Source organism: Paracoccidioides brasiliensis (genome assembly GCF_000150735.1).
Source record: "Paracoccidioides brasiliensis Pb18 unplaced genomic scaffold supercont2.4, whole genome shotgun sequence".
Classification (NCBI taxonomy): Eukaryota; Fungi; Ascomycota; class Eurotiomycetes; order Onygenales; family Ajellomycetaceae; genus Paracoccidioides; species Paracoccidioides brasiliensis.
In genome coordinates, this window is record NW_011371361.1 from 1,051,668 (window position 1) to 1,074,759 (window position 23,092).

The 23,092-nt window shown below is 46.5% G+C and overlaps 8 protein-coding genes across 8 annotated transcripts; 5 read left to right on the forward strand and 3 right to left on the reverse strand.

The window, feature by feature from the left end:
- Nucleotides 1–40: 40 nt before the first annotated feature.
- Nucleotides 41–1,507, forward strand: PADG_03844 (uncharacterized protein; the record flags this gene model as incomplete). Its single annotated transcript, XM_010761321.1, has 2 exons — nt 41–1,129; nt 1,202–1,507. The coding sequence occupies 2 exons, from the start codon at nt 41–43 to the stop codon at nt 1,505–1,507; spliced, it is 1,395 nt and encodes a 464-aa protein (XP_010759623.1).
- Nucleotides 1,508–1,964: 457 nt separating this feature from the next.
- Nucleotides 1,965–2,765, reverse strand: PADG_03845 (uncharacterized protein; the record flags this gene model as incomplete). The annotated part of the gene is made up of 1 exon (XM_010760906.1): nt 1,965–2,765. One exon carries the CDS (start codon nt 2,763–2,765, stop codon nt 1,965–1,967), a length of 801 nt encoding a protein of 266 aa, XP_010759208.1.
- Nucleotides 2,766–3,218: 453 nt separating this feature from the next.
- PADG_03846 (uncharacterized protein) lies at nt 3,219–4,220 on the reverse strand (the record flags this gene model as incomplete). Its single annotated transcript, XM_010760907.1, has 3 exons — nt 3,219–3,438; nt 3,530–3,972; nt 4,074–4,220. 3 exons carry the CDS (start codon nt 4,218–4,220, stop codon nt 3,219–3,221), a joined length of 810 nt encoding a protein of 269 aa, XP_010759209.1.
- A 5,246-nt stretch (nt 4,221–9,466) lies between these two features.
- PADG_03847 (uncharacterized protein) lies at nt 9,467–10,660 on the forward strand (the record flags this gene model as incomplete). The annotated part of the gene is made up of 1 exon (XM_010760908.1): nt 9,467–10,660. One exon carries the CDS (start codon nt 9,467–9,469, stop codon nt 10,658–10,660), a length of 1,194 nt encoding a protein of 397 aa, XP_010759210.1.
- A 1,268-nt stretch (nt 10,661–11,928) lies between these two features.
- Nucleotides 11,929–12,258, reverse strand: PADG_03848 (uncharacterized protein; the record flags this gene model as incomplete). The annotated part of the gene is made up of 1 exon (XM_010761322.1): nt 11,929–12,258. One exon carries the CDS (start codon nt 12,256–12,258, stop codon nt 11,929–11,931), a length of 330 nt encoding a protein of 109 aa, XP_010759624.1.
- A 473-nt stretch (nt 12,259–12,731) lies between these two features.
- PADG_03849 (uncharacterized protein) lies at nt 12,732–13,500 on the forward strand (the record flags this gene model as incomplete). The annotated part of the gene is made up of 2 exons (XM_010760909.1): nt 12,732–12,799; nt 12,912–13,500. The coding sequence occupies 2 exons, from the start codon at nt 12,732–12,734 to the stop codon at nt 13,498–13,500; spliced, it is 657 nt and encodes a 218-aa protein (XP_010759211.1).
- A 2,239-nt stretch (nt 13,501–15,739) lies between these two features.
- PADG_03851 (uncharacterized protein) lies at nt 15,740–19,525 on the forward strand (the record flags this gene model as incomplete). Its single annotated transcript, XM_010761323.1, has 6 exons — nt 15,740–15,985; nt 16,089–16,422; nt 16,632–16,841; nt 17,416–18,869; nt 18,941–19,369; nt 19,442–19,525. 6 exons carry the CDS (start codon nt 15,740–15,742, stop codon nt 19,523–19,525), a joined length of 2,757 nt encoding a protein of 918 aa, XP_010759625.1.
- A 1,317-nt stretch (nt 19,526–20,842) lies between these two features.
- Nucleotides 20,843–22,132, forward strand: PADG_03852 (uncharacterized protein; the record flags this gene model as incomplete). Its single annotated transcript, XM_010761324.1, has 3 exons — nt 20,843–21,121; nt 21,313–21,843; nt 21,989–22,132. 3 exons carry the CDS (start codon nt 20,843–20,845, stop codon nt 22,130–22,132), a joined length of 954 nt encoding a protein of 317 aa, XP_010759626.1.
- Between the last annotated feature and the right edge of the window lie 960 nt (nt 22,133–23,092).

The window sequence follows — 23,092 nt, forward strand, 5'->3', positions numbered from 1 at the left end:
GAAGACAACTTCTCCCTCTTTCATCTTTGATCCACCAACCATGGCAGACGCTTCTCCCCAAAGCTGCGCTCCAACAAATGATACAGATGCGTCAGCTTCAGAATCGTCTCCCGAATTGAAAGGGGCACAATTAGCGGATCTTATCAAGCGAGCTGCTGCTAAAGATGCCATTAAAGACTACGATACTGCAGCGGACCTCTATTCCCAGGCGACAGAGCTCCAGGCAGAGCTGAATGGTGAGATGTCTGTCGACAATGCGGACCTGTTATATTTGTACGGGAAGTCATTGTACAATGTCGCTGTGAAGAAAAGCGATGTGCTTGGTTCAAAGGTGGCAGGACAAGCATCCACAGCGCCCAAGAACGGGATACCTAGAGATGGAGCGACGAATACTAGCACTGAATTACCCAACAAGCAGTCCCTCATTGGCAACGCGATCGCTGAGGGTTCTGCAACAAGCGAGAAAGCTGCAGAGGGCATAACTGAAGGGACGAAAGTAGGATCATCGTCACTGTTCCAGTTTATAGGAGACGAAACCCTCGACTCTGATTCTAATGAAGAGGACGGTGGTGAGGAGGGCGATGGAGCTGAGCAGGAGGACGACGACGAATTTGCTAATGCGTACGAAATGTTAGACTTGGCGCGCATACTCCTCTTGCGAAAACTGGAAGAGATGGGATCCGAGAAGCAGAGCGAGGAACGCAAGATCAAGGAGCGACTGGCAGATATATATGACCTACAGGCTGAAATCTCTTTGGAGGGTGAGAGGTTTGAAAATGCTGTCGCTGATTTAAGAGCCGCTTTGGACTTGAAAACAAAACTTTTCCCATTGGAGGACCCTAGTGTTGCTGAATGCTACTATAAGCTTTCTCTAGGTCTTGAGTTCTCGTCGATCATGCCAGAAAAGGCGGAAGACGGCCAAGACACGACGGACGCGAAGGTCGCAAAGGTTGACATGAAACTGAGAGAAGAGGCCGCAAAGCACATGGAGATTGCGATTCAGAGCTGCAAGTTAAGGATATCAAAGGAACAACAGAAGCTTGAGAGCATCACTGAGGAGGAAACTATTCTCAAAATGAAACAGAGCATTGATGATGTGAAAGAAGTTGTTTCGGATATGGAGCTACGTGTAAGTTGCCGTTTACATCCTTGGTTTGCATCACTGGAATCAACCAATACTAACATAATACCCAATATACAGCTGATTGAACTTAATCGACCCCCGGTATCCATAAATGATGCTACCCGAACCCTCGATGGTTCCAATGCCTTAAATGGAATCCTCAGCCAGGTGCTACGTCAAAATTCGTCCGCTGATAAAGACTCTATTTTGCAAGAGGCCATGAAGGGCGCCAATGACCTTTCGTCGTTCGTCAAGAAAAAGAAACGGGCTTCTGGGACACCAGAGTCGTCTGGTAAGCGCCAATTAGAGCAAGAGCCAGAGGTTGTCGATGAAACAAGTTCAGCAAAGAGAGTCCGGCTGGATGACGACGGTTCCGGCGATTAAACCTGTTTTTGGTATGTGAGGCTGGAGTTCTGCAATAATCAATATCCTGAAATACCTATCGCATCGCCAATTTGGTCCCGACTCAAACAAACCATTAATGATATTCGAAAACTTGACTGGCCACAATGATGTGGCAATTGATGATTATCTTTGGGGGCAATGTAATTTTATTTATTAGATGTATTATTTGGTTTTCATAACATGGGATGATACCATATTATCGTTATGAATCAACAGAAACAGTCATCCGTTGACTATGAGCGGAAAGGATATCGCTCCACTAACTCCAGCATTTGGTAAGAGTAAAATATGAAGAGGAAGGATTTTCTCTGCGGAATTTGAGCTACAATAGAATGAGAAAGTTGTCCCATACGCTGCGTAAAAGAACAAACAACACTAACAGAAGAACTGAACCAGAGACAGTAAACACCCAAACATCCCACCCATCACCTCCACCTCACTTGACCAATGAATGCCTTTCAAAATTCCGATCCCGCCTTCTTCTCTCCGCTAACCACGGACTCCATATTCCAGAGAACAAGTCCTCACACTCCTCCTCATCCTGGCTATCAAACTCCACATCATTGCCACTTCCATTACTCTGAATCGCACTACTGCTCCCAGACGACCGGTGTGAACAAAAACAACCAAACACATCGCCGTTATCATGATAGCAATCATTAGAATTACTACCTTCTTCCCAGGACGAGCAGATACTGATCCCCTTCGTCTCCAATATGAACTTCCCAATCTTATATTTCTGCGAATCTTCCTCTGCAGCCACATACTTCCAGCCCAGGAGACTCCCGCAAAAACGACAGGTGATGTCACTGACCGTATGCGCACCCGTGACGAGCTGTCTTGGTAGCGGCTGCTGCGTAACTGTGTTGGGGAGTGAGGTGCGCTGCAGTGTGGACGACGGGCTTATGGAGATCTCATCCGTAGACGGATTGGCAGAGACGAGATAGGCACGTCCATGCCGCCCTGTAAAGCCCTTGCTGATGATTTGAGAAGTTAGACAAAGCTCTGCTGAGCAACGGGCACAGCGGAGGTAGGATTTATGCCCGTGGAGAAAACCAGAGCCATTGGTCGCGGCGTCGTTGCTTGAAGGAGCAGGTGATTGTGGTTTGGAGGGGGTCTCGGAATCGCTTGGTGTGGAGTTGGTATTTTTAGTTGTTTTCACATCGCGCTTGCGGAAGGGGATGGAGTGGAGGAGGTAAGTTGGAAAGACGGATGACATGAATGATGACGATGACATCATGTGCAGCGGTTTCCCCAGCTCATTTTATGCAGATATCGACTCGCCTGATTGCCGGCATGCCGCAAAGGACGCTGACCTGTTGTTGGTCTTTTAGGCGTGACGATAGCTTTGGTCGACTGCAGCTTCAACAAGCGTATTACTTACTTCGATTATAGCTGGTTAGAATATTACTTGAGGGAATCATAAATGATCCGGGATCCCCGCTTTTTGAGTTCCAAGGGTTTGAAGCCCGTCGGGCTAGTTAGGTAAGCAACCATGTCCCCCATGTGGTTCCAAGGATCACGCTGGGAAGCCCCCGATTGATATCGCAGATCAAATAGAAAATATCCATTTATAAGTAGCAAAAGCATTAACTAACTGATTTGTGTACATCGCTGGCATGACATTTAGCATAAAGGCAATGAGGACAACAGACAGTTTCAAGACTAGAATCGTCAAGCAAGATAAACATCAGATTTCCACTGTCATAAATAACCATTTACCACTGATAATAGCCTCCTTCAATGGAGGAACTACCCAGTCGTTCAAACTACTTAATTCAAATCCAACCCAGCCTAAATTTCGCATTGCAACAACTAGGTCCGCTGCGTCCATCGATCGATCAACACATGCAATCATTTCGGAGCAATCAAGCTCGGGACTGCTGGCGATTTCGAACAGCGCCATCAATCTACATAGGTTAGCCGAGGAAAAATGAGAAACTTCAGGGTCATTAAAAGGGAAGAAAGTAACCATGAAAGGGGGAAAGAGGTATAACGAACCCAGACTTGAACCCTTGCCCCGCACATGTGTGATTGTCGAAAAATACAAACAGAGTTCTCCGGTCGCCGTCGGCAGCAACAAATCCTCTGTAGATCGTGTCTCCAGGGTAGTCCCACACTTCAATACAGTTCTGAATCCGCCCAGATATCTTTGCATTCGCTTCGAATGCGCTTACGTGTTTATTGTTATTAGGTACCGCACCTATCACCAGCGACTGTTGTGGAGCAAGTTGCCTCTCACCAAGGAACAATGTCCACAATGTGTCGCAGAAGAGCCTCTCACACTCTTCCGTGATAGTTTGCACTGCCTCCCCATTGAATTCCAGTCCCTCTCGCGGCGACAGGAATTCATCAGCCACCACTGCTGTGGCCGAGTATTTAGTGGGAGGACTTGTCGGGGGGAATTTATGCCCTGAGGGGACCTCAGGGATACCACTGGGCCCCTGGCATTTCGGAAAAAGCTTTCCGTTAGCAAGGGAAAAAAAAATCATTATTACTTTCAAAGGTGTGGGCTAGGAAATTTTATCAACTCACCTGTGCCAACTGTAGTGCAATAATGGAAACTGCTGAGACTCCCGGTGCAGGGATTGACAGAGTAGCAGCTGGCGAGAACCTGGGTTTGGCGGCTCCATTCGAACACTTGTTGATGATTCGAATTATTATTCTGATTACTACTTGAGATTCCCGCCATAATCACTGGAGCAGCTGTAGTTCGGAGAAACTGAAGATGGTTGTTGTTTGTGCACAGAGCGTCAAAGAGATGATGAGGATTGATAATGAGCTGCAGAACGTCAATATAGACTCAGAAATTGTGACTGCGAAATAATAACTGAGGGACAATAAGTTTCTGGGATGCTGTTGGATGGAAATAGCGGAGTTGTGGGATGAAAATGTTGATCTGGGAACGATATGTCGTTGCAATGAAGGAGACAAAGACATCAATCACGAGGAAGATCCGAGGCAGCGAGTCATGTGTTCATGATATCATTACGTCAGCATAAACCTTCTACTCGCGATTCTCGGGAACGACGTATTTGCTAATGAAACCCATGTTGGCAATAATATCCCTTCAGAAATATCATTCTAAATACCGGTCATGGACCTTATCCTTCTGATCAAGATTCCCATCAAGACCAAGATAAAAGAGTTATATTCAACTAACAATGAACTATATGCCACCTATAGCTCAAGCATGGCTTGTTTAACCAGCTGAAATTCATTGGATTATTCACTAAATGACGATTTGAGATGCCACTTTATCTTTACGGGAACCCTCTTCTTTTCTTTTGAAGAAGTTATTTCCGTTCCATTTCGCCCACTCCCAGGGGCGGCGTTGCTGAACACCCGCGTCATCAAGGCCCAGGACACCAATAGACAAAACGAATATCCAAATAGGGGGAAAGGAGGTTTCAATCTCCGGGAAAGTGTTACTTGACAATATATATCGTTAAGTTCACAGCCAAAAGGGCGGTCTTTTGAAATTACTTGTGCACAAAATGAGGAAATCTTGGGGAAGATTCGTTGCACAGACTGTCAGGAACAAGGGGAAGTGAGATCGATCACAGTGGATTTGGATGTACGCAAAGATATTAATCAGCATAAATGGGGATAAAAGATGTGGCAGAACAGGTTGAACACAGGTTGGATGCTGTCGTGTTGCATACAACCCAATCTGGTGATATGTCGAGGGACCACGAGCTGCAGGATCTTGCATCTTTTGTGTTATCATTCCGACTTTAAAACCCCAGCACGGAAAAGGTGGAAAGTGGCAAATAAGATTGGCAAAGAGCTGTACAAATTTTATGCGATGGGACTGGAGGGCAAATGGCCGCCAGATGCAGCAGTGGTGGCTGTGAATTTTGGCATGACCTTGCAAATGTGCATAGTGATCTTAAACTGTATGTGTCGTTTTTGTCGTGCTTACGCGAATACCCAACTGGCAACATATCTTCGGATATTCACGTCTCCACTGCTGCAGTGGTCGAAGAGTTGGTAATGAACCTAATACAGAAACTCAGTCTGGAATAGTTGACTTGGGATCTTACTGAGACTACAGGATTTTGTCCGAAACTCTACACAATCCGGAGCTCAATACAAGGAGAGACCAGTGAGATTTTTTTATGACTGTGACAAGTAGTGTTCTTTTGGGTGAGGAAACGGAAGTGGAAACAAAAGTCACATGCTGGAACACTGGAAAGCTTAACATATGACAATCGGGAAATCCAGTCCCACGGATAGAGGCACCAAACCAATTTCACAAAACCGTCAATCCAAAACGATGGGGTGAACTGTGGTAGTCTTATAATAGACATGCCGGTGTTATAAGTCGAACAACCCACTCGTCCGATCCTCGCTGGTGAGAGCGATGGAGCAGGTGTGCGAAATCAACGAATATATCAAAGAATTGGAAAATGAACGAAAAAATAACCACTGGCATGTACAATTATGGTACTACACCTTTGGGTCGGTTAATATGCACTCCCAACTATGGAACCAAAAAGTGTTTTCAAGTTCAGAGGAGCGCACATGAATCATATGGAATGGATTGGGAGCCTGCCCAAGTCAAGATAGAAAACCCAAAGCAATAGAATGGATGCATCATTTGAGGGAGGCAGTGATAGAAATTATCGACCAAAATGACAGGGGGAAAAAAAAGCTCGGTTCGAACTCGGGAAACCCTAGTAGACGGGTGATGGTTTGAAACAAGAAAAAGGGTTCAAAGTCAAAGATTCTAGACAGCTTGGCTGAGTCACGAATTCAAGAATGCAAGAAGTAGATGTTGATAGGTTTGCTATGAGTATGAGAGTGACGGAACGGGAAGAAACAGGTGGTCGACCGTCAACAAGAGTCAATGTGAAACGCAGAAGGAAAAAAATTAAAGCCGCTAGCTACAGAGGATAAGAATGGTTGTTGGATGTTGAAGTCAAGTTGACTTCCTCGTTACTCCGAGTCCGAGGCACACTCGATCAGGGATAAAACAGGGTTCTATTGAGGCATCAATTTGCATAATGCATGCGTCCGTTTTATGTCAGGGACAATGTGGGGATTTATCCGTCGCATAATAAACCTTAACCGCTGTCAAACCTCTGAAAGATGTTGTGGTGTGCCAAGATATAAAAATATCCCCGGCGGCTACAGAAATGGGCGGTTGGGGTGGGGCGGTTGTGTTGGAGAACGGGGCGCAGGCTTCAATCATTCGAGCCCTGTTTTCTTTCTGGACCTTCGAAGAAGCTGTTGCTTGCTTGCCTCTTTCGGTCTTGATTGTGATAGCTAATTAGCTCGTGACTCCATGGTTTGTTTTATGAGGCTTTTTGAATGACATCGCAAAATATCCACCTATCTACCAGGGAAACAAAGAGGTCTGCTGTCGCAGCAGCCTGGCTAACTTCCAGCTCAAACACATTTTTTTTTTTCGTCAGCCAGAGAGGTTCCCGGTGAACTGGCAGAGTCGAAAATGTTTGTTTATTCTAGAAGATGCAAAAACAAAAGAAATGTAAATATTTCAGGCCACAACGAGGCGTAAGCGGCTGATGATGAATAACAATTCTGCTAACTAGTTAACTAACTACCATATTATATTACGAATCTCATTGCCTCTCCAAGACTTGTCGCTGGTGGCATGAATTCCTATCAAAGAGATTATGCAATGGGAGATGAAGCAAGGATTGAAGATCTTACCAACATGTTATTTTTACTTCTTCGGGAATGCCAGCACATCTTCACTTCGTGCCCTCTTGCCTAATAGCCGGCGAGATCCAAGGATGCAAATTTGCTATGTACAAGATCGTTTTCGCCTTGCTGCAACCTAGAATAAATAGCAACACCGAGACAACAAACTACCAATGACCCTGCGAAATCCTAGACATGGCCAGAGGGAAACACAGCAACGCATCTCTGCCCCTTGTTGCTGCATAGAGGAGACAATTTGATTGGTCTGCAGTGCTGTGAAGAGCTGTTGAACCGGGCAAAACAAAGACAGTTGCGGGAATAACAAATATATTGGGAGACAAGGCCTTGGGCAGAGTCTGGTAACTTTTTAATTAGGGTTGTTTAACTTCCCCAGTCCTTAAGCGCTAACTAACTACCTCTTTAATTAATTACGGAGTATCAGGTCTCTGTGGATCCTCGATTTCATAAGGGATCATCTTCCAAGAAGAGAGGGCATCGAGCAAATAATAGAAACATTTACCAACTCAGAGGTTTTATTATTTCATACAACTGAGCGCGAAGACAACGGATATTTGCTCAGGAGCTGGCAAACAACACATAGTCAATCAAAGACAACCCCACAAATAATCACTTGCCAGGTCTCGATGACTATGGCAGATGGTTTGTTACAGAAGCAGGATTCTTTTTGAGAACACGCGCTATCATTGGGCCCCGCCACATCCACAATGATCTCGATTATTCTTCAGGAAAAAATTAAACACAAGTCGCTCGTCCTTTTGCCGAGAGAAGCCTTAACCGGCGTCCCGGTTGGAATAACTCTGTTCGGCTGCTGAACGATGATCCCCAAGCAGTTTGTTTGATCTCCCATTTCTCCAAGCTCCCATCTTGTGCGCCCCCAACCCCAACCCCCCCAATCCACCCCCTCCCCACCCCCCCGCAGCCAAGGGTGCAGCGCTAAACTCAAGACAAAACAGGCCCTTTTCTGAAACCGGGTCAAACCTCCTGATGCTTGAGGTCGCCCTCCTGCAGCAGCGAATGGGCATCGAGTTTTGGTAATCCCTCTGAAAGAGAGGTTAGTCACGTCCCTTGGGGAAAGTCTGTTTGACTCGCTCACAAGACTCGAGGCTCAGATTTTCAAACAGGCCTAAATTTCTCCATGGTGATCTTGAGAGCAATGTTAGCATGCTGCAGACTCCTGCGTTGTTCATGTTTGTGTATCTCTGTTGTTAACGCTGTCACCGCTTCATACCCCGGCAGTGGCCTATACTTAGGCCACACGTCAGATATCCAGTCTGACTCTGTTGGCCATTCGACGGTATCCAGCCGCCCGCCCCCCAGACGCCTATACTCTGCAGGGCTGGCTAGATCCAGATGCTTCCGTGATTATTTTTCTCTCAGTTCCTGCCGATCTACCTGGCATGTCTGCGTATTTATGGAATCTGTCCTCCAGCTCTGCCCACTCCTTTCACAAGACTTAGCCACATGCCCCACGGTGTTTCCTAGCCTGTTTACCAGCCTGTTTTCTTCAGTTTGTTGTTTTCTTTTGCATGTTAATATATTATAGATATTTCCTCTTCTATTGTTCTTCACTTATTGTTTTCTTTCTTCACTATTTACCACCTAGACGCCTCCTTGACGAACCAGTGACGAAATCTTTTTATGTACCCAAGGTATCCTACAGGGGTTAACTTTCTGCACCTTTGTCGTTTCGCGAACGGCACCAACGACGTTTAATTCGATTCTTCCTGGAGGAGAGGCAGCAAATTGTTCGAAATTCCATGTTAGTAAAACAGTTCTCTGTTCCAAGTTGTTTGGACTTAAGCAGGAACCCAACAGTATTTTTTGATGGCTGACTCCGATTTTGACCGCTTCTGACTGCTTCTAGCAACCATATCCAGCCTTTGTATTTGTTCCTGGCCACTCCCAGACAGGTCTGGAAGTTGAACTGCAGTCTCCAAGAGAGCACAAAAGCTCCTGTTAACACCGAATCTCTTCTCTGGACGGAGACTTGAACATACTACCGATTAGTCCATTTACCATCTTTTGAACTAGACTACAGTTGGTTCATTCCTCTGCGGTGTACCGACCATCTTTTGCGTTTGGCACTGGGCAAATCTACGATAATATTGTTTGACTGGTTCATTTTATACTTATTTTCTTGAATATCGCTTGGGGCTTTTTGACGGATTCTTTCCCACTGTGTTTACCAACTGGATATCTCTTTGCCAGCAACACATACTGTCTAGACTTAGGATTTGTATAGCAGACATGGTGCAGTCCACGTCCTCCTACAACCGGGCTGCTCTGAATGAGTTTGTCACGTTGCCAGTTTCCCGAGAGATGGTTTTCTACCTTGCGGAGCAAGCTTCACTGGTCATCCGATGCGAGGAAGAGGTGACACCCGTGACCCTCACCCAATCTAAACCTCATACTCCCCCAACAACACCCCCGATCGACGGTTCCGAGAGCGCCGCGCCTCGATTACTGCCTCCTCTTCCATCTTTGGCCGAGTTTATCTGCTCCATTGTCAATCGATCACATGTCGAAGTCCCTACTCTTATGAGCTCTTTGGTCTTTCTGGGCCGCCTTCGAGCTAAGCTTCCAGCTATGTCCAAGGGGATGCGATGTACAGGTCACCGTATCTTCCTCGCATCACTGATCCTTGCAGCCAAGAATCTGAATGACTCAAGTCCAAAGAATAAACACTGGGCCCGCTATACAACAGTTAAGGGTTTTGATGAATTCGGATTTTCTCTTCCTGAAGTCAACCTGATGGAACGTCAGTTGCTCTATTTGTTGAACTGGGATACCCGTGTCACAGAAAAGGATCTATTTTACTATCTCGAACCATTCCTTGCACCGATCCGCGAGCGTTTCCAGCTTGAGGGCGAAAAGGAAATGCTTCAACATGAACTCAAAATGGAAGAGCAGCAACACCGACAAGCTAATGACTTCACTAACGACTCCCGCGAAGCGCTGACAATGGCACGGAAAACTCGGTCGCGACTCGACACCCATCACGTCGGCCAAAAGCGACTCCCATCGCCTTACCGATCCGACCGATCTGTTTCTCCTCCCTCGATCAAGGACCTACCACCGCTCTCCCGTGGCGGGTCCAGGGCACCGAGCTCGTCATCTCGTTCATCTAGCCTCGCCCCAAGCTCTCGAGGCACACCCTCCAGCTTCGGCCCGGGCTCCTATGCCGTTGATGACGTTATAGTCGCGGAAAGCCATGCCAGTCCAGCGTCAGCAGCAATATCCTGTAGTTACGTTAACATCCATACCCTTCGACCGAAAGCCAAACCTCAGCAGCACCATCCCCTTAGCTCGATGGCTGCGTCCCAACAGCCTGCCAAAAAGGCAAAAACGGCTGCCGGAACTGGACTGATATCGAGATTCTTCAACTCCGCTGCGGGAAATTACATGGGCGGACGGATGGCGCGAGGTACTTTGCGCGCTTAGGCAATGGAAGCCGAAAAAATCCAAGATTCACAACTACCCAATTCAGTCGCTTTCGCCCTTCGTTTGGTGGCTTCCCAATTTCTACTCTCTTTTTCCTTTTTTTTTTTTTTTCACATTGCCGTGATGACCTTGACGATTTCGTACCCTTTCCTCTGACGCTGACCAGCATGGTGGCGCAGCCACAAAGAGCTGGTCTCCTGAAAGCACTACACACTCTCTCAGACCTCCAAAACAATCCTAGATTCGTTGATAATACCCCTGAATGATATTTCCTTCCGACTCTACGGCAGGACCCTGTTTAACTCCTCAAGTGCCCTTGTTCTCATGTATCAGTGCATTGCTTCTTTTAAATGTTACCATAATTATTTTTGTTGGGGGTGTTTCGTATCCATTTATTTGAACATAACACAGCATTATCAAAGGGCGTTATTGGGAGCTATAACACTAATTATTCACTGTTGCCTATTAAACTAGAGATATACTGTTTGAAACCTGTATTCTTTGTCTTGTGTCCAGTTTTACTCCCCATGTTTTATTTTAAGAGTATCTTTCTGTCATTGTATGATTTTGAGTGAAGGCCAAATGTATGAACAATGGATGATGAGATATGGGGTAACCAGAGGATCAACATCCAGGTCTCAAAAGGGGTAAATAACTACCAAACGATTATTTATTAAACATGTAGATGCACTTATCTATCTGCCAAGAATGATCTATTTTATATCTCTGTACGCACATATAATATACAATCGTCCTTAGACGTATGCATGAATAGCTTTCTCTTCAACCCCCCTTAACATTCCCAATGATCTGCGGATATCTTTAGCATCAACAACTTTCTGACAGCGGTCGGTGCAGATATATAAACAGGCATCCATTTGACGCAGCCACTAACATCGCAAATGAGTAAAGGTAAAACCAAGACTGCTAAGACTGCTCCATTTATACCGCCCATGCAATGATTCAGTACTCAAGGAGCATCCACTCATTTCGAAAAAGCTTCCAGTCAATCGATATCATGAATACCACCGCGCTTCGATGGCCGTATAGATTCTCCTTGAAAGTAAGGGAATGGGCGCAACAAGCTCTGATCCGCCAGGAATGAAAAGCAGCGCAGTAATGTTGGTATCTCGCATTCGTCCCCCGTCGCAAAAATCCTACAGGATCAATGCGAAGACAAGTGCCAAAAAAAAAAAAAAAAAAAAAAAAAAAAATTTGCTTCCAGCGAAAATAATCACACAACTTCTTCCAACACCCATACATCAATTCTACTCCATCCTCTCAATGGGTAACTCCATGCCCACCTTCCTAGCTGTCAACCTAACGCGCTCCTCCTCACTCATATCCGCGCCCGGGTTATACCGTTCCAGCAACGTGACATATGTCCTCTGCGCTCTTAGATACTGAATAAACTGCTCCGCCTCGTCGAGCTGCGCTTGTGCGATTTGGCTTTTGCTACCATTTTGCGAGGGTTCCAAGGCGACCCGGGAGCGTATTCGGGTTTTTAGCGGTGATGGAGATGAGAGGGGTCGTTGGGGGAATTCGCGGAGGATGGACCGGTAGATGGAGCGGGCTTGGATGGGAAGTTGAGATGCCATGGTTTGTTCCGGGATTTTCTTTTTTTTCTTTTCTTTTTCTTTTCTTTCTTTTATATTTTTATTCTTTTATTGTTTTGGGGAGCGTTATATTTAAATTTGGATGGGGTGTCTGATGAAGAAGCAACCCCAGAAATGGCCGGTGGAAGTTATGCTGAGGGTAATTAGTATAAGTGTATGTCCTTCGACGGCTCTTGAAGCTGCTCAAGTTACAGATAGTTAGAGTTATTGGGGGAATTTGTGATTATATAAGCGATATTTTCTAAGTTAGTAACTAGTTAACTAAACCAACGTAACTAGTTAACTTTAGTTATGTTAAAAACAGATTAATGCAATCCACAATCTCACATTGATGATAATAGAAAATTGGTTTTATTAAGAACTAGCTAACTGATATCCCCCAGTGAACTTCTTTTACTTTATATAGATATCCCATTCCGAACGCTTCGAGGATATCTGCTGCATAACTTCAAGATATGATTATTTGCGAAGTGTGCTCGAATGAGCCGTCCAAATATCGTTGTCCGGTATGCAGTGCGCAAAGGTAAGTGGTTATTGACATTCATTTTGTTGGCAAAAGTTTGCAATACACTGACATATTAATTCTCGCATGCATGCATGCACAGCTGCTCGCTTGCTTGCACCCAGGCACACAGGATCTATTGTACTCCCAAAGCCCGTGAGGAACACGCGCAGGAGCCGAAAGAGCAGAATGGACTGAGTGATACGTTACAAAACGGCACCGCTGCAGCTACGCATGGTGGCGGTAACGATGGAGTTGATTTGAATTTACAGCCTTCTGACATTACTGCGACGAATCCACCCCGGAACTCCAATTCTGCGAAGGAAACCCTCAACTTCAGCTTCAGCGATCTACAATCATCCCAGGAGCTAAAGAACTTGTTCGTCCGATATCCCGCCCTGCGATCCAAGCTACGAGATATATACAGGCTGACGCTGGAGGAAGAATGGGTGGAGATGAAACATAACAACTATGGGCGTGGGCGCGGACGTGGCCGAGGGTCATATGCTGGGCGGGGAGGGAAGAGCAGAGGGCCCTGGACGGAGGAGAAAGGGTTCAACCGAGGGCTATGGAAGGTGAAACGATTGCGAGAGAGTTTGGAGAGCAGCAATGGGGCTGCTGGCGGCGCTGATGCTGAAGGGTTCGCGCAGTTCGCTTCCTTGGTCCTAGCAGCGGGCGGTGACACTGCTCCGAAATCTACGCAGTCGCAACCCGAAGGATGAGGATTTATCGACTTAAAAGATAACGGTGAGGGATTTCCCGGTAGGGATCATCAATCCACCCATCCATCTGTGGGCTTGGGAGATGATGGAGGGGAGATGTCGACATTATATTCGACATAATAATTTGCAAAGGCGGTGCGCTGGTGCTGTTCAGAGACATTTTCCCGCATGCCATGCCGGTCGGCTAGCCGCTTTATCTTCATCAATAAACAACCGGTCAAGAATTGTTGCCTGCTCTACGTTCTGCAACGAAGAATGGTTGCGTTAGCTTCGAACTCGGGATCGCTGTTGATATTTCCTGCCTCCACAATCAGGTCGTTAACCTTATCTGGACTGGTAATACATCCAATGATAAGTAGTCCTGACTAGCGAGCTAGAGTTCCATAACGATGTTGTGAATCCGTCAAGGGACCTAGGTAACTTTAAGTATCCATGCCATGCAGGTTTCACCCACACATCCAACGGCTCTGACAAGCAATCAGTGCCCAAAGGAGAGAAAGCATCATATTTTTACCATTACCATGGGGCTCGCCCCGGAAGACTGAAAGACCATGTCGTGATATCCTGTCCCTCCTTTTAACTATTAGAGACACCGCCTCAGATCAGTCACCTTTAACCGGGTGATAAATAGCTGGGCTGTTCCGTAGCATTCTCCGCGGGTCAGCAGCGCACAGGATCGATCTTTGGGAAGGTGATTCAGATTCATCCGACAAACCTCGGTATAACCTGATATCTTACCCCCTAATTGGGTATGGCAGACAGCCTTGTGAGACAAGCACGTTGTAAACGGTGCAAACGGTAACCGTTTTACAGGGTTGCGATTAAAGAATTGTTGGCCTCCTGGCGCGGGGGGAAAAAAAAAACAGGCATTGATGATGCGTTTTGGTGTTTTAATAATGTAGGATTCCCAGGTATTTGTCCTAGTATTTGGGAACTCGCACTAGCCGAAGCTTCTATGTAATATAACATCCCGCTGTCAACAGCGCGCTGTCGACAGAGTCTCCAGATAAAAACTTCCAAAAAGCCAAAGCCATGCCCACCACATTTTGCCAATGAAAATAAATTTCCCCACTAAGTTGCGTATAAATAAGAAATTATGCATTTAATCCCGCACTGTTGCAACAGAAGAACAGTCTTAACGAGAAGTCTACCCAAGGAATGGTAAAATTGTCCGCATGACACCACTGGGGGTGCGGTGGAGCTGTCACTTTGCTCGGGGAGTCCATGCGCAACAGTTGCTCGATTGGAGAGCTTTTTGGTCCTGCGATTGGATTGCCACTGTTGCTGACTCGCGCTCTAGGTCTCGAGATGTTCTGGCGATCAGCTCCAGCTCTCTAGGATTTCTCGAGAGTGCCGAATCCTTGTCTGGAATCGCCTATAGGAGAATCGATTTAAGAAGCTGTCTGGAGGAAGCTTTGTGAGGGCGATATGAGTGGTTGATCAGGTTGTTAAGAATAGATATTATATAGTGTATTTGCTGTGTAGGGTATCTAGTTAACGTAACGAAAGAAAAAGGGTTTATTAGTTGGCTTCGCAAGTCGGAATGTCAACTTTTCCCTTTCACCCGTTTGTTTACCTGCGAACCAAGGCGTAGTTAGTTAAATATATTCCTCCTCCTGGATAATACTGCACATGTAACTGCCAGTGCTTCTCTGCCTCTCCCGGTATATTACCTGTTCGATATATGTGTGGATGTTTCTCTGTGAGAGAGAGGCGCTAGATGTTGGAGCCCAGACTTCTCGCCTGCCTGCGCCCAGCCCACCTGGGGCAAGCCTCCAGCGTCCACGACAGGCAACATGAGCTCAACCCATCACCATCGCCTGCCACCCTGCACTCTTCTTCGACGTCCCCGGTAACAGAGCTAAAATATGCGTCCATATCTTGCTGCTGTGCTGCTGTACTTCTCACCAGCCATGCTTTGAGTCCAGCGTTTCCAACCGCCACAGAGTTCCGCACACATCCCCCTGCTGATTCCCCTCCACTCACAGTTTTTCTTCGCAAGAGCACGGGCACCAACACATTGCTTGCTCTGTCCTTTTAATCAGATTCCCCGCTCAATACTTAAGCCCTTCCCCGTAGTAATAGCAAAGACGATGCCTTTCAGATAAAAGTGCTCTAAGCTTCAGGATCAGGATATGATCTGCCCTTATTTCCCCGCTCCCGCACACAAATTTCCCCAGACCCTGGGCCGCTGTGTTTGTGTGAATGCCCCTCCGCTCGTTTTATATATATACATACAATGTCTGCTCCACGTCCTCCCAGAACGCGTTCCACGAGCAAGGTCGCCCAGGAACGGCCTACCCCCCAACCTCAACGCCCGTACCTGCAAAGCCGCTCCTATTCAGCGCCTTCGTGGGACATCTACCCACCAACCATTCGTCCTAGGGGCGATGATATAACTAGTCCTGTGCTCGAAGAGAAAGAGATGCCTTCTGCCACCGCAGACAAGATAGATGGTCATGTCTCAACTAATGGTTCGGTTGAGGTATGCATCGTTCGCGTCTCCTTGTTCTCCTGCGAAAATTCCCGTGGGGACAATTTTTGTTGTTTTTCGTTGCTGACACCACCTATGGGGGGTTGCCATTTAGATCCAACCCGCGACTCTTAGGCCTCGTCCTGCCCAGGTCAATTTGGCCGTTGTGGGTGCACAAGGAGTGGGAAAGTCCACTTTTGTGCAATGCGCATTAGATCTTAAACAGAGTCCCATATCGCGCTCCTCAATGAAGAAGATGTCCCTGGATGGAACCATCTACCTCGTGCGATTGCTGGAGATCACGAGCCACATAATCTCATTCGATGAAAGCAGTCGCATCGTTTGGCCCAAGTTTCTAGGAGATCAGGAATTGCCCATAATTGACGGCGTCCTGGTCCTGGTTAATCCAAGTGATGCGAGGGGCGTGACTCAAATTGCTCGAGTATTTAGTAAGTGGAAGAAGTTTTTATCAAAGTTTTACCCCGTCGCCATCTTACATTTAAGTGCGGGCTTCTGTCGGTAGATAACTTATAAGTTATTATTATTTATCCCATATTCATTTTACTTTTCTATCCTTTCCCTCTTTCCGAGCGGCGATCTCTAGCCAAGGCTATAAACCAAACAATTGTGAAAACTAATTCCAATGACCCTTTGATAGGTGCGCTGTCAAAAGCTACAATTCCATTTATTGTTGTGGGCTGTAGACGGGAGGGCCAAGTCCCGTCTTCCCGGATAGACCAAGAAACTTACCATCGAGCCGGTCGAATACTGAGCGGTATTGACGTCCAGGACACGTATTCTGATGACCCAGAGTCGCAGAAGAAATGCATTTCGAACATCCTCAGGGCTATCATAGACAGAACCTCTGGTAAGGATTTTCAGGTGGCTGTGTTCCCCACCTTGGCAATGCCGCAAAACAGCCGTTTTCCATTCCCCTGCCAAAACCCTAGTCTAACTTTTCCTTTTTGTCCCAAGCGTTTTCGCCTTGTTTGGATATTTTAATTCTCTTTTGAAACTTTTTTTTTACACGCTAGCATCCACCTTTGTCAGATCGCATTTTGGCTCTGCCAATAACCACCCCACATATATTGGGCTGGTTGGTTGGCTTGCTGTTTAGCTATTCTGCGCTTGTTGATTTCCTTATTTCTGCTGCGCTAATGGCCCTCCCGCTTCTTCCCCACCGTTTTAGTTGTCTTATTTTGTGGTCTTAGACTCACCTATATCTGCGTTGGCTGACTTTCTTTCAACGCACACTCCCCCTATTGTCACCACCCATGGGCTAGCCGTTCTCGTCGATGAACCGGGCTTGACTGTTGCGTTTTAAATTATTTTGCCGGCTACTTTTTATGACTTGCTCTCTTTTCACCTCGATTTAAGACCACCGACAAAAGTCAATGTGGTTGAATAATCCTTACATTTCGTCGGTGCTGACCATCACTTAGATGTAGCTGATCTACAACCGGCGTCAACTTCTGCAACGCTCTCTTCTGCGTCTAGTCGAGCAACTCGTCGTCCAATCCCTTCACAAAACAGGCAGCATATCCGCGCTAGCTCCGAGAACCCCAAATCCACTCTGGCCAGTGCGCCTGCCACTGACCGCAGCAACCATCGAGCCAAGAAATCCTTAAACGATTCAAACCTGGCGTCCACTGCTCAAGGATCGAGAAATGTTCGAAGCAATTCACAGCCTGTGCCTCCCAGAACTCCTCCTGGGAACCGGTTGAACCGTGGGGAAAGACTAGGAACGAGCATCGTTCCCGAAGAAATATCATCCAATAAAGGCCCATATCAGCGATTACAAACGACCTGGCGACACAGTGGTAGCTCAGACGCGTTTAGCAGCTTCTTGGATATGGAGGATGAAGGTGATGATCTCAAGGGAACTGGGCCTCCGTCCAGCTCTGATGCTAGCACGGACAAGTCTATCGACCCAGGTGTGACATTCGATGAGCTTGTGGATCGCCTTTTGGCACCTCCCATGTCCAAGCAGGACGCAAAATTTGCCAACATGTTCCTGTGTTTATATCGAAAATTTGCCACACCTGCAAAGCTCCTCTCGACTTTGCTTGCACGCTTCGAAAGCATTGGGTCGGCACCGAGCCCGCTATTGGTGCAGCGTGCAAACCATCTAAGGTTGCTTAATATCATGGCGCAATGGGTATCGGAATATCCAGGTGATTTTGCTGGCTCAAAGACACGGAAGCGTCTGACTGATTTTTTACCTTCGCTGGAGAAGAACTACGTTTTCGCTTTTGCCGCAAAAGAGATGAGCTCTTTTCTCGAAAAGTTTGTGGATGATGAAGATCTATGTTGGGCTTATGAAGACGAAGAGAATGAGTCTGAAAATGTCGAAACATTCCTGGATACATCTGTACAGAGCTCGCCGGCAACTTTCGTTGCTCAATCCACCGATGGTACCCTGAATAATATGAGTTCATTGGACCTAAGCGATAATAATCATGATCTGTCCTCGAACCTCTCCAATCTCTCAACGGCTTCGAGCGTTTATAGGTCGGGCAGTATATCCAGTCAATCATTCTTGACATTGTTGAGTGTGGAGTCTGCCCAACAAGAAGCCCAGCGACTAGAGTTGTCTCCGAAACACTTCCTCACAAAGGAGCAATGGAAAATGTTCATGGCTATCTCCGAAGATGAGTTTGCGCGGGAGGTGACACGTATCGACTGGGTCATGTTTAGTTCTTTGGGACCGCGAGATCTCGTCCGGCACGTGAGCGTATCTGCGGATGACAGGACTTCAACGAAAGGTCTGTGTAGTGTCAACAGGATGATAGACGAGTTCAATCACTTAGCATTATTTGTCGCAAGCATGGTCTTGTTTCGAGACAAACCCAAGCATCGAGCGCAGGCTTTGGAAAAGTTCATGAACATCGCAATGGTTAGTGATTTGGCCGCCATAATTGTTTCCTATACGTATCCGTCCATTTACTGACTTGCCTTCCCACTCAGAAATTGCGCCAGTTAAACAATTACAATTCCCTTGGAGCCGTTATTGCAGGGCTTAACGGGACTCCCGTCTTTCGACTTACACAAACCAGGGAGCTGGTATCCCCAACCGTTCAGAAGCAGTTTATGAGTCTGGTCATTCTCATGGGCACGGAAAAAAGCCACTTCGCTTATCGACTAGCTTGGGAGAACTCATTTGCAGAAAAGATCCCATTCCTCCCTCTCCACCGACGCGACCTCGTCTCGGCAGAAGAAGGCAACAGAACATTTATCGGTCCTGGCAATGATCGCATCAACTGGAAAAAATTTGAGATCATGGGCGAAGTTGTCTTGGGCATTCATAATAGCCAACGCACCCCATTCCCCTGTTATTCGAAAAATGATGATGTTCAGCGTCTAATTCTGGATACCAAGTTTTCGGGAGATCAGGATGTAAGATTTAATCCTCTTCCCTCGTTTTTGGCCATCTCGTCCCAATTCTAACCTCTCTTTTACCATCTCTAGGAACTTTATAATCGGAGTACGCAGCTTGAACCCCCATCAGGAACTGAGCCGCCCCGCAGACGATTCGGCTGGCGTCGAGCTTGAGAATCTCTTTTCGTTGGACCTCCAATGGCCTCATTTATGAAGATTTACGATCGATTATGTTCACGATTTCCCCTACCCCAACATATAGAGATGACACTGCCCAAGCAAACACTTCCATTTTTTCACCCCATGACCTGTTTTACTTCTCTCTATCCGCTCCATCAGTTTGAACTCGTTGCGCTCGAGTTGTCCCCCTAGGGTTGCCAGTTTGATTTCATCTTTGCTTTGAAAATTCTCGTCATTCTGATATATCCACTATATGCGCTGTACATGTGATATCTCCCCCCCCGTTATTTCGCTCTTGCTCGTATATACCCGCATAGCTATAAACCGAATCTGGCTCTGTGGCGTTTCACACCGCTTCTCTCTCTCTTTCTTCTCGTCTTCCTTTTTCTTGTTTGGTGTTTTGACCCGAACGGGTGCGGGGGGGATGCGGTGCCAGGTCCCCTTCCCTCCAACTTTTTTTTTTTTTTTTTTTTTTCATTTATACTTTTGATATCTTCCGTATCTGCTGTGGTATATGCTATTAACTTGCCAAGTTTCGGGGCTACTATTGCAAAGCGGGAGGAAAGAAATCATAAGATGAGCTTCCCCCTTTTTTGGTTGTACTCTTTTTCATCTCTAGTTCGTTTCAACTCTTTTGCTTAGGAAGAGGGATTTTGTTATAAAAATTTCCAGGTATACCATGACATGACGAATGCCAATAACGCTTTTGGGTGTTATCTTTCGATCTTCCTTCAATGTACGAGGATCCCCTCTGATTTGGGTGCCCAAACGCCGATCTGGTTTTCTAGCAGGATAGACTTTGTGCCTTCCACGTCTTGTTATTTTTTTAGTGTCTATCTATTGTCCAAATATTGAAATGAAAAATATTGAATCCCTTTTCCCAATATCTGCCTCAAGTGAAGAACATAAAGCAAAGAACCATCCATTGTGTTGCAGATCATACCCTGAAACGGACCGTCGTAGCCTATCGAATGTCGCCGTGATAGTCACCCGCCAGCCTTGCGGATACCAATCGCTATTCACATTCCGGTATGGCTCTGATGTTAATGTTTCCGGATAGATGTTATGTGGTAGCGAACAGTCTCTTCCTACCAAGAACCAACCCAACAATGGAGGGCACAGGCTCCATCACGTGATACTTCTCCGCGGAAATCTTCCCTTAATTACGTCATCTGCACATCGGCTGTAGTTGTCTACGTTAGTTGATTAACGAGTAAAAGTTGCCGACCACCAAAAACTTTCCTCTTCCCATTTCCGTCCAAATAGCATATATATATCACTTTTAGATAGATGTATGTATCTATATTCACGATGGCCACAAAAACTCTATCCAGAACATTCAAACAGTTGATCTTTCGATCACGGCCCTCTAGCCGCATTTTGGGGCCGGCCCTGAGCCTCCGTGGACCGGAATGCGCCTTGAGCGTGCACACTGCTGCTGCGAAAATTTCGGGACTTACCTCCTCACCGTCACACCATAGACCAACGCTGCGTCCGCAACATCAGCCCACTGCACCGGGGACGCAGCTAAATGCTCCTGTGGGCAGTCGGAGCATATTTATACAAACTGAGAATACTCCTAATGCTGATGTGAGTGGGGAACTCTTGGAAACCAATGTCTTTTCGGCGAATTTAAGTTCATTGCTTAATTGCATAACGGATACATCGATGCGTAGTTGGAGCGAAAGTTTTTCTATTTTAATTATGTTTTATTTATTTATTTAAATATATATATAAGAGAAAGAATGGAGCCATCAGCTAACATCTACCGTTTCCAATAGGCATTGAAATTTATCCCAAATCACTCCGTCCTCCCAGAAAACTTCCCAACCACTTTCCTAGAATACCTCTCCCCACGCTCGACCCTCGCACCACCTTACCCCTCCCCCTTAGCATCAAAACTCCTCAATGTCGATGGCGTATCAGCCGTATTCTACGGGCCCGATTTCATCACCATTACCAAAGCCGGCGACGCAAACTGGGCACATATCAAACCGGAAGTGTTCAGTCTGATCACCGAAGCCGTAACTGCCGGCGACCCAATTGTCACTATCTCCGAGGCAGGGGCTGGAAGCAAAGCCCAGGAAGAAGATTCGCTAAGCTACAATGAAGACGATGACGAGGTTGTTGGTATGATTAAAGAGTTGCTGGAGACAAGGATCCGTCCGGCGATCCAGGAGGATGGTGGCGACATTGAGTTCCGCGGTTTTGAGGATGGGATTGTTAATTTGAAGTTGCGGGGTGCCTGCCGGACGTGCGACTCTAGTACGGTGACGTTGAAGAATGGGATTGAGTCGATGTTGATGCATTATGTGAGTGGAGTTCTAGAACCTTTTTGCGCCCACTCTGCGTGGCCTCGCAGAGAGTTCCACCCGCCTCACACCTTCTTCCACAAGCTTGTTAGAATTTTACAGGAATTACTGACACCCGTTTTTTTCCTCCCCTTCTCCCATTCAGATTGAGGAAGTTAAAGGAGTCAATCAGGTGCTGGATCAAGAGGAAGAGATCGCCCTGAGTGAATTTAATAAGTTCGAAGAAAAGTTGCGGCAGCAAAAGGGTCCTCAGGCGACTGTGTCGAGCAGTCTGGAAACGGTTAAGTGACCAAGATGGAGAGAGCGTTTTAAGCCCTCTTATCTCTCTTCGCTGCTTGCTGATTTTCGTCTAAAGCATTTCCTTGGGTCTCCTCTCTGAGACTTTCTTTCGATGTTTCTATAATCAGATATATCCCGGGCAGCGTTTGCGTATTGCCTACGTTTGCCTACCGTTTGCCTTCCGCTTTCTCATATATGCTCTGCTGTACAACAAACTATGCGTCTACATGCATCCCAACCATTCAAGCCATGTTATCTCTTTGAAATAATTATGAATGGGGTCTTTCTCTACGTTTGATAAACTGAGGGAACTTTTTGGTTGCGCAGGATCCGCGGGCTAATTTACTTGTTGAAGCTTGTCTATTCTCCAAACACCCTTTTGAAGTCAACCAACAAACTCCTCTTGATTAAAGAGACACAAGTTTTTGCCCACTAATGCCTGAAGAGCTGGCGATTAAAACAAGTGTGACAAAAGCAATGCAGAGACATATGCCCAACCCTAGCCTGATATCCAACTTCCGCGGAGTTTGTTTTTCTAACCTGACGTCATAGGCTAGGACCCTTCCCTTTTCAAAACACTTCTGATGACCAACCTGCCCCTGTATGGCTTCTGTTGGCCTAATCTCATCGCCTCGAAGCGCCCCTTTCCCCGTTCCATCGTGCTGTGGCTAAGCCCTTGGTATGCGCCCCTGCCATTCACGGAACAACCTCTACCCGGAGGTTACAATCCAATCCCGCTTGACTGAGCTCAATAGGAGTAATTGCGCAAATTTTCGTGCAAGTGCTATTCATCCCTACCTTTACAGGTCATGACGTGAATATGCGGCATGTTTAAATATGGACAAGCGGACGCCCGCCCTCTTCGCCATACCAATCAGAAATGAGGCCCAGTTTTGGCCTCTGCTTTTTGTGCGATGTTACATCAGAAGCAAATTGAATCCAGTGATGGATATAACCGCCAGCGGAGAGA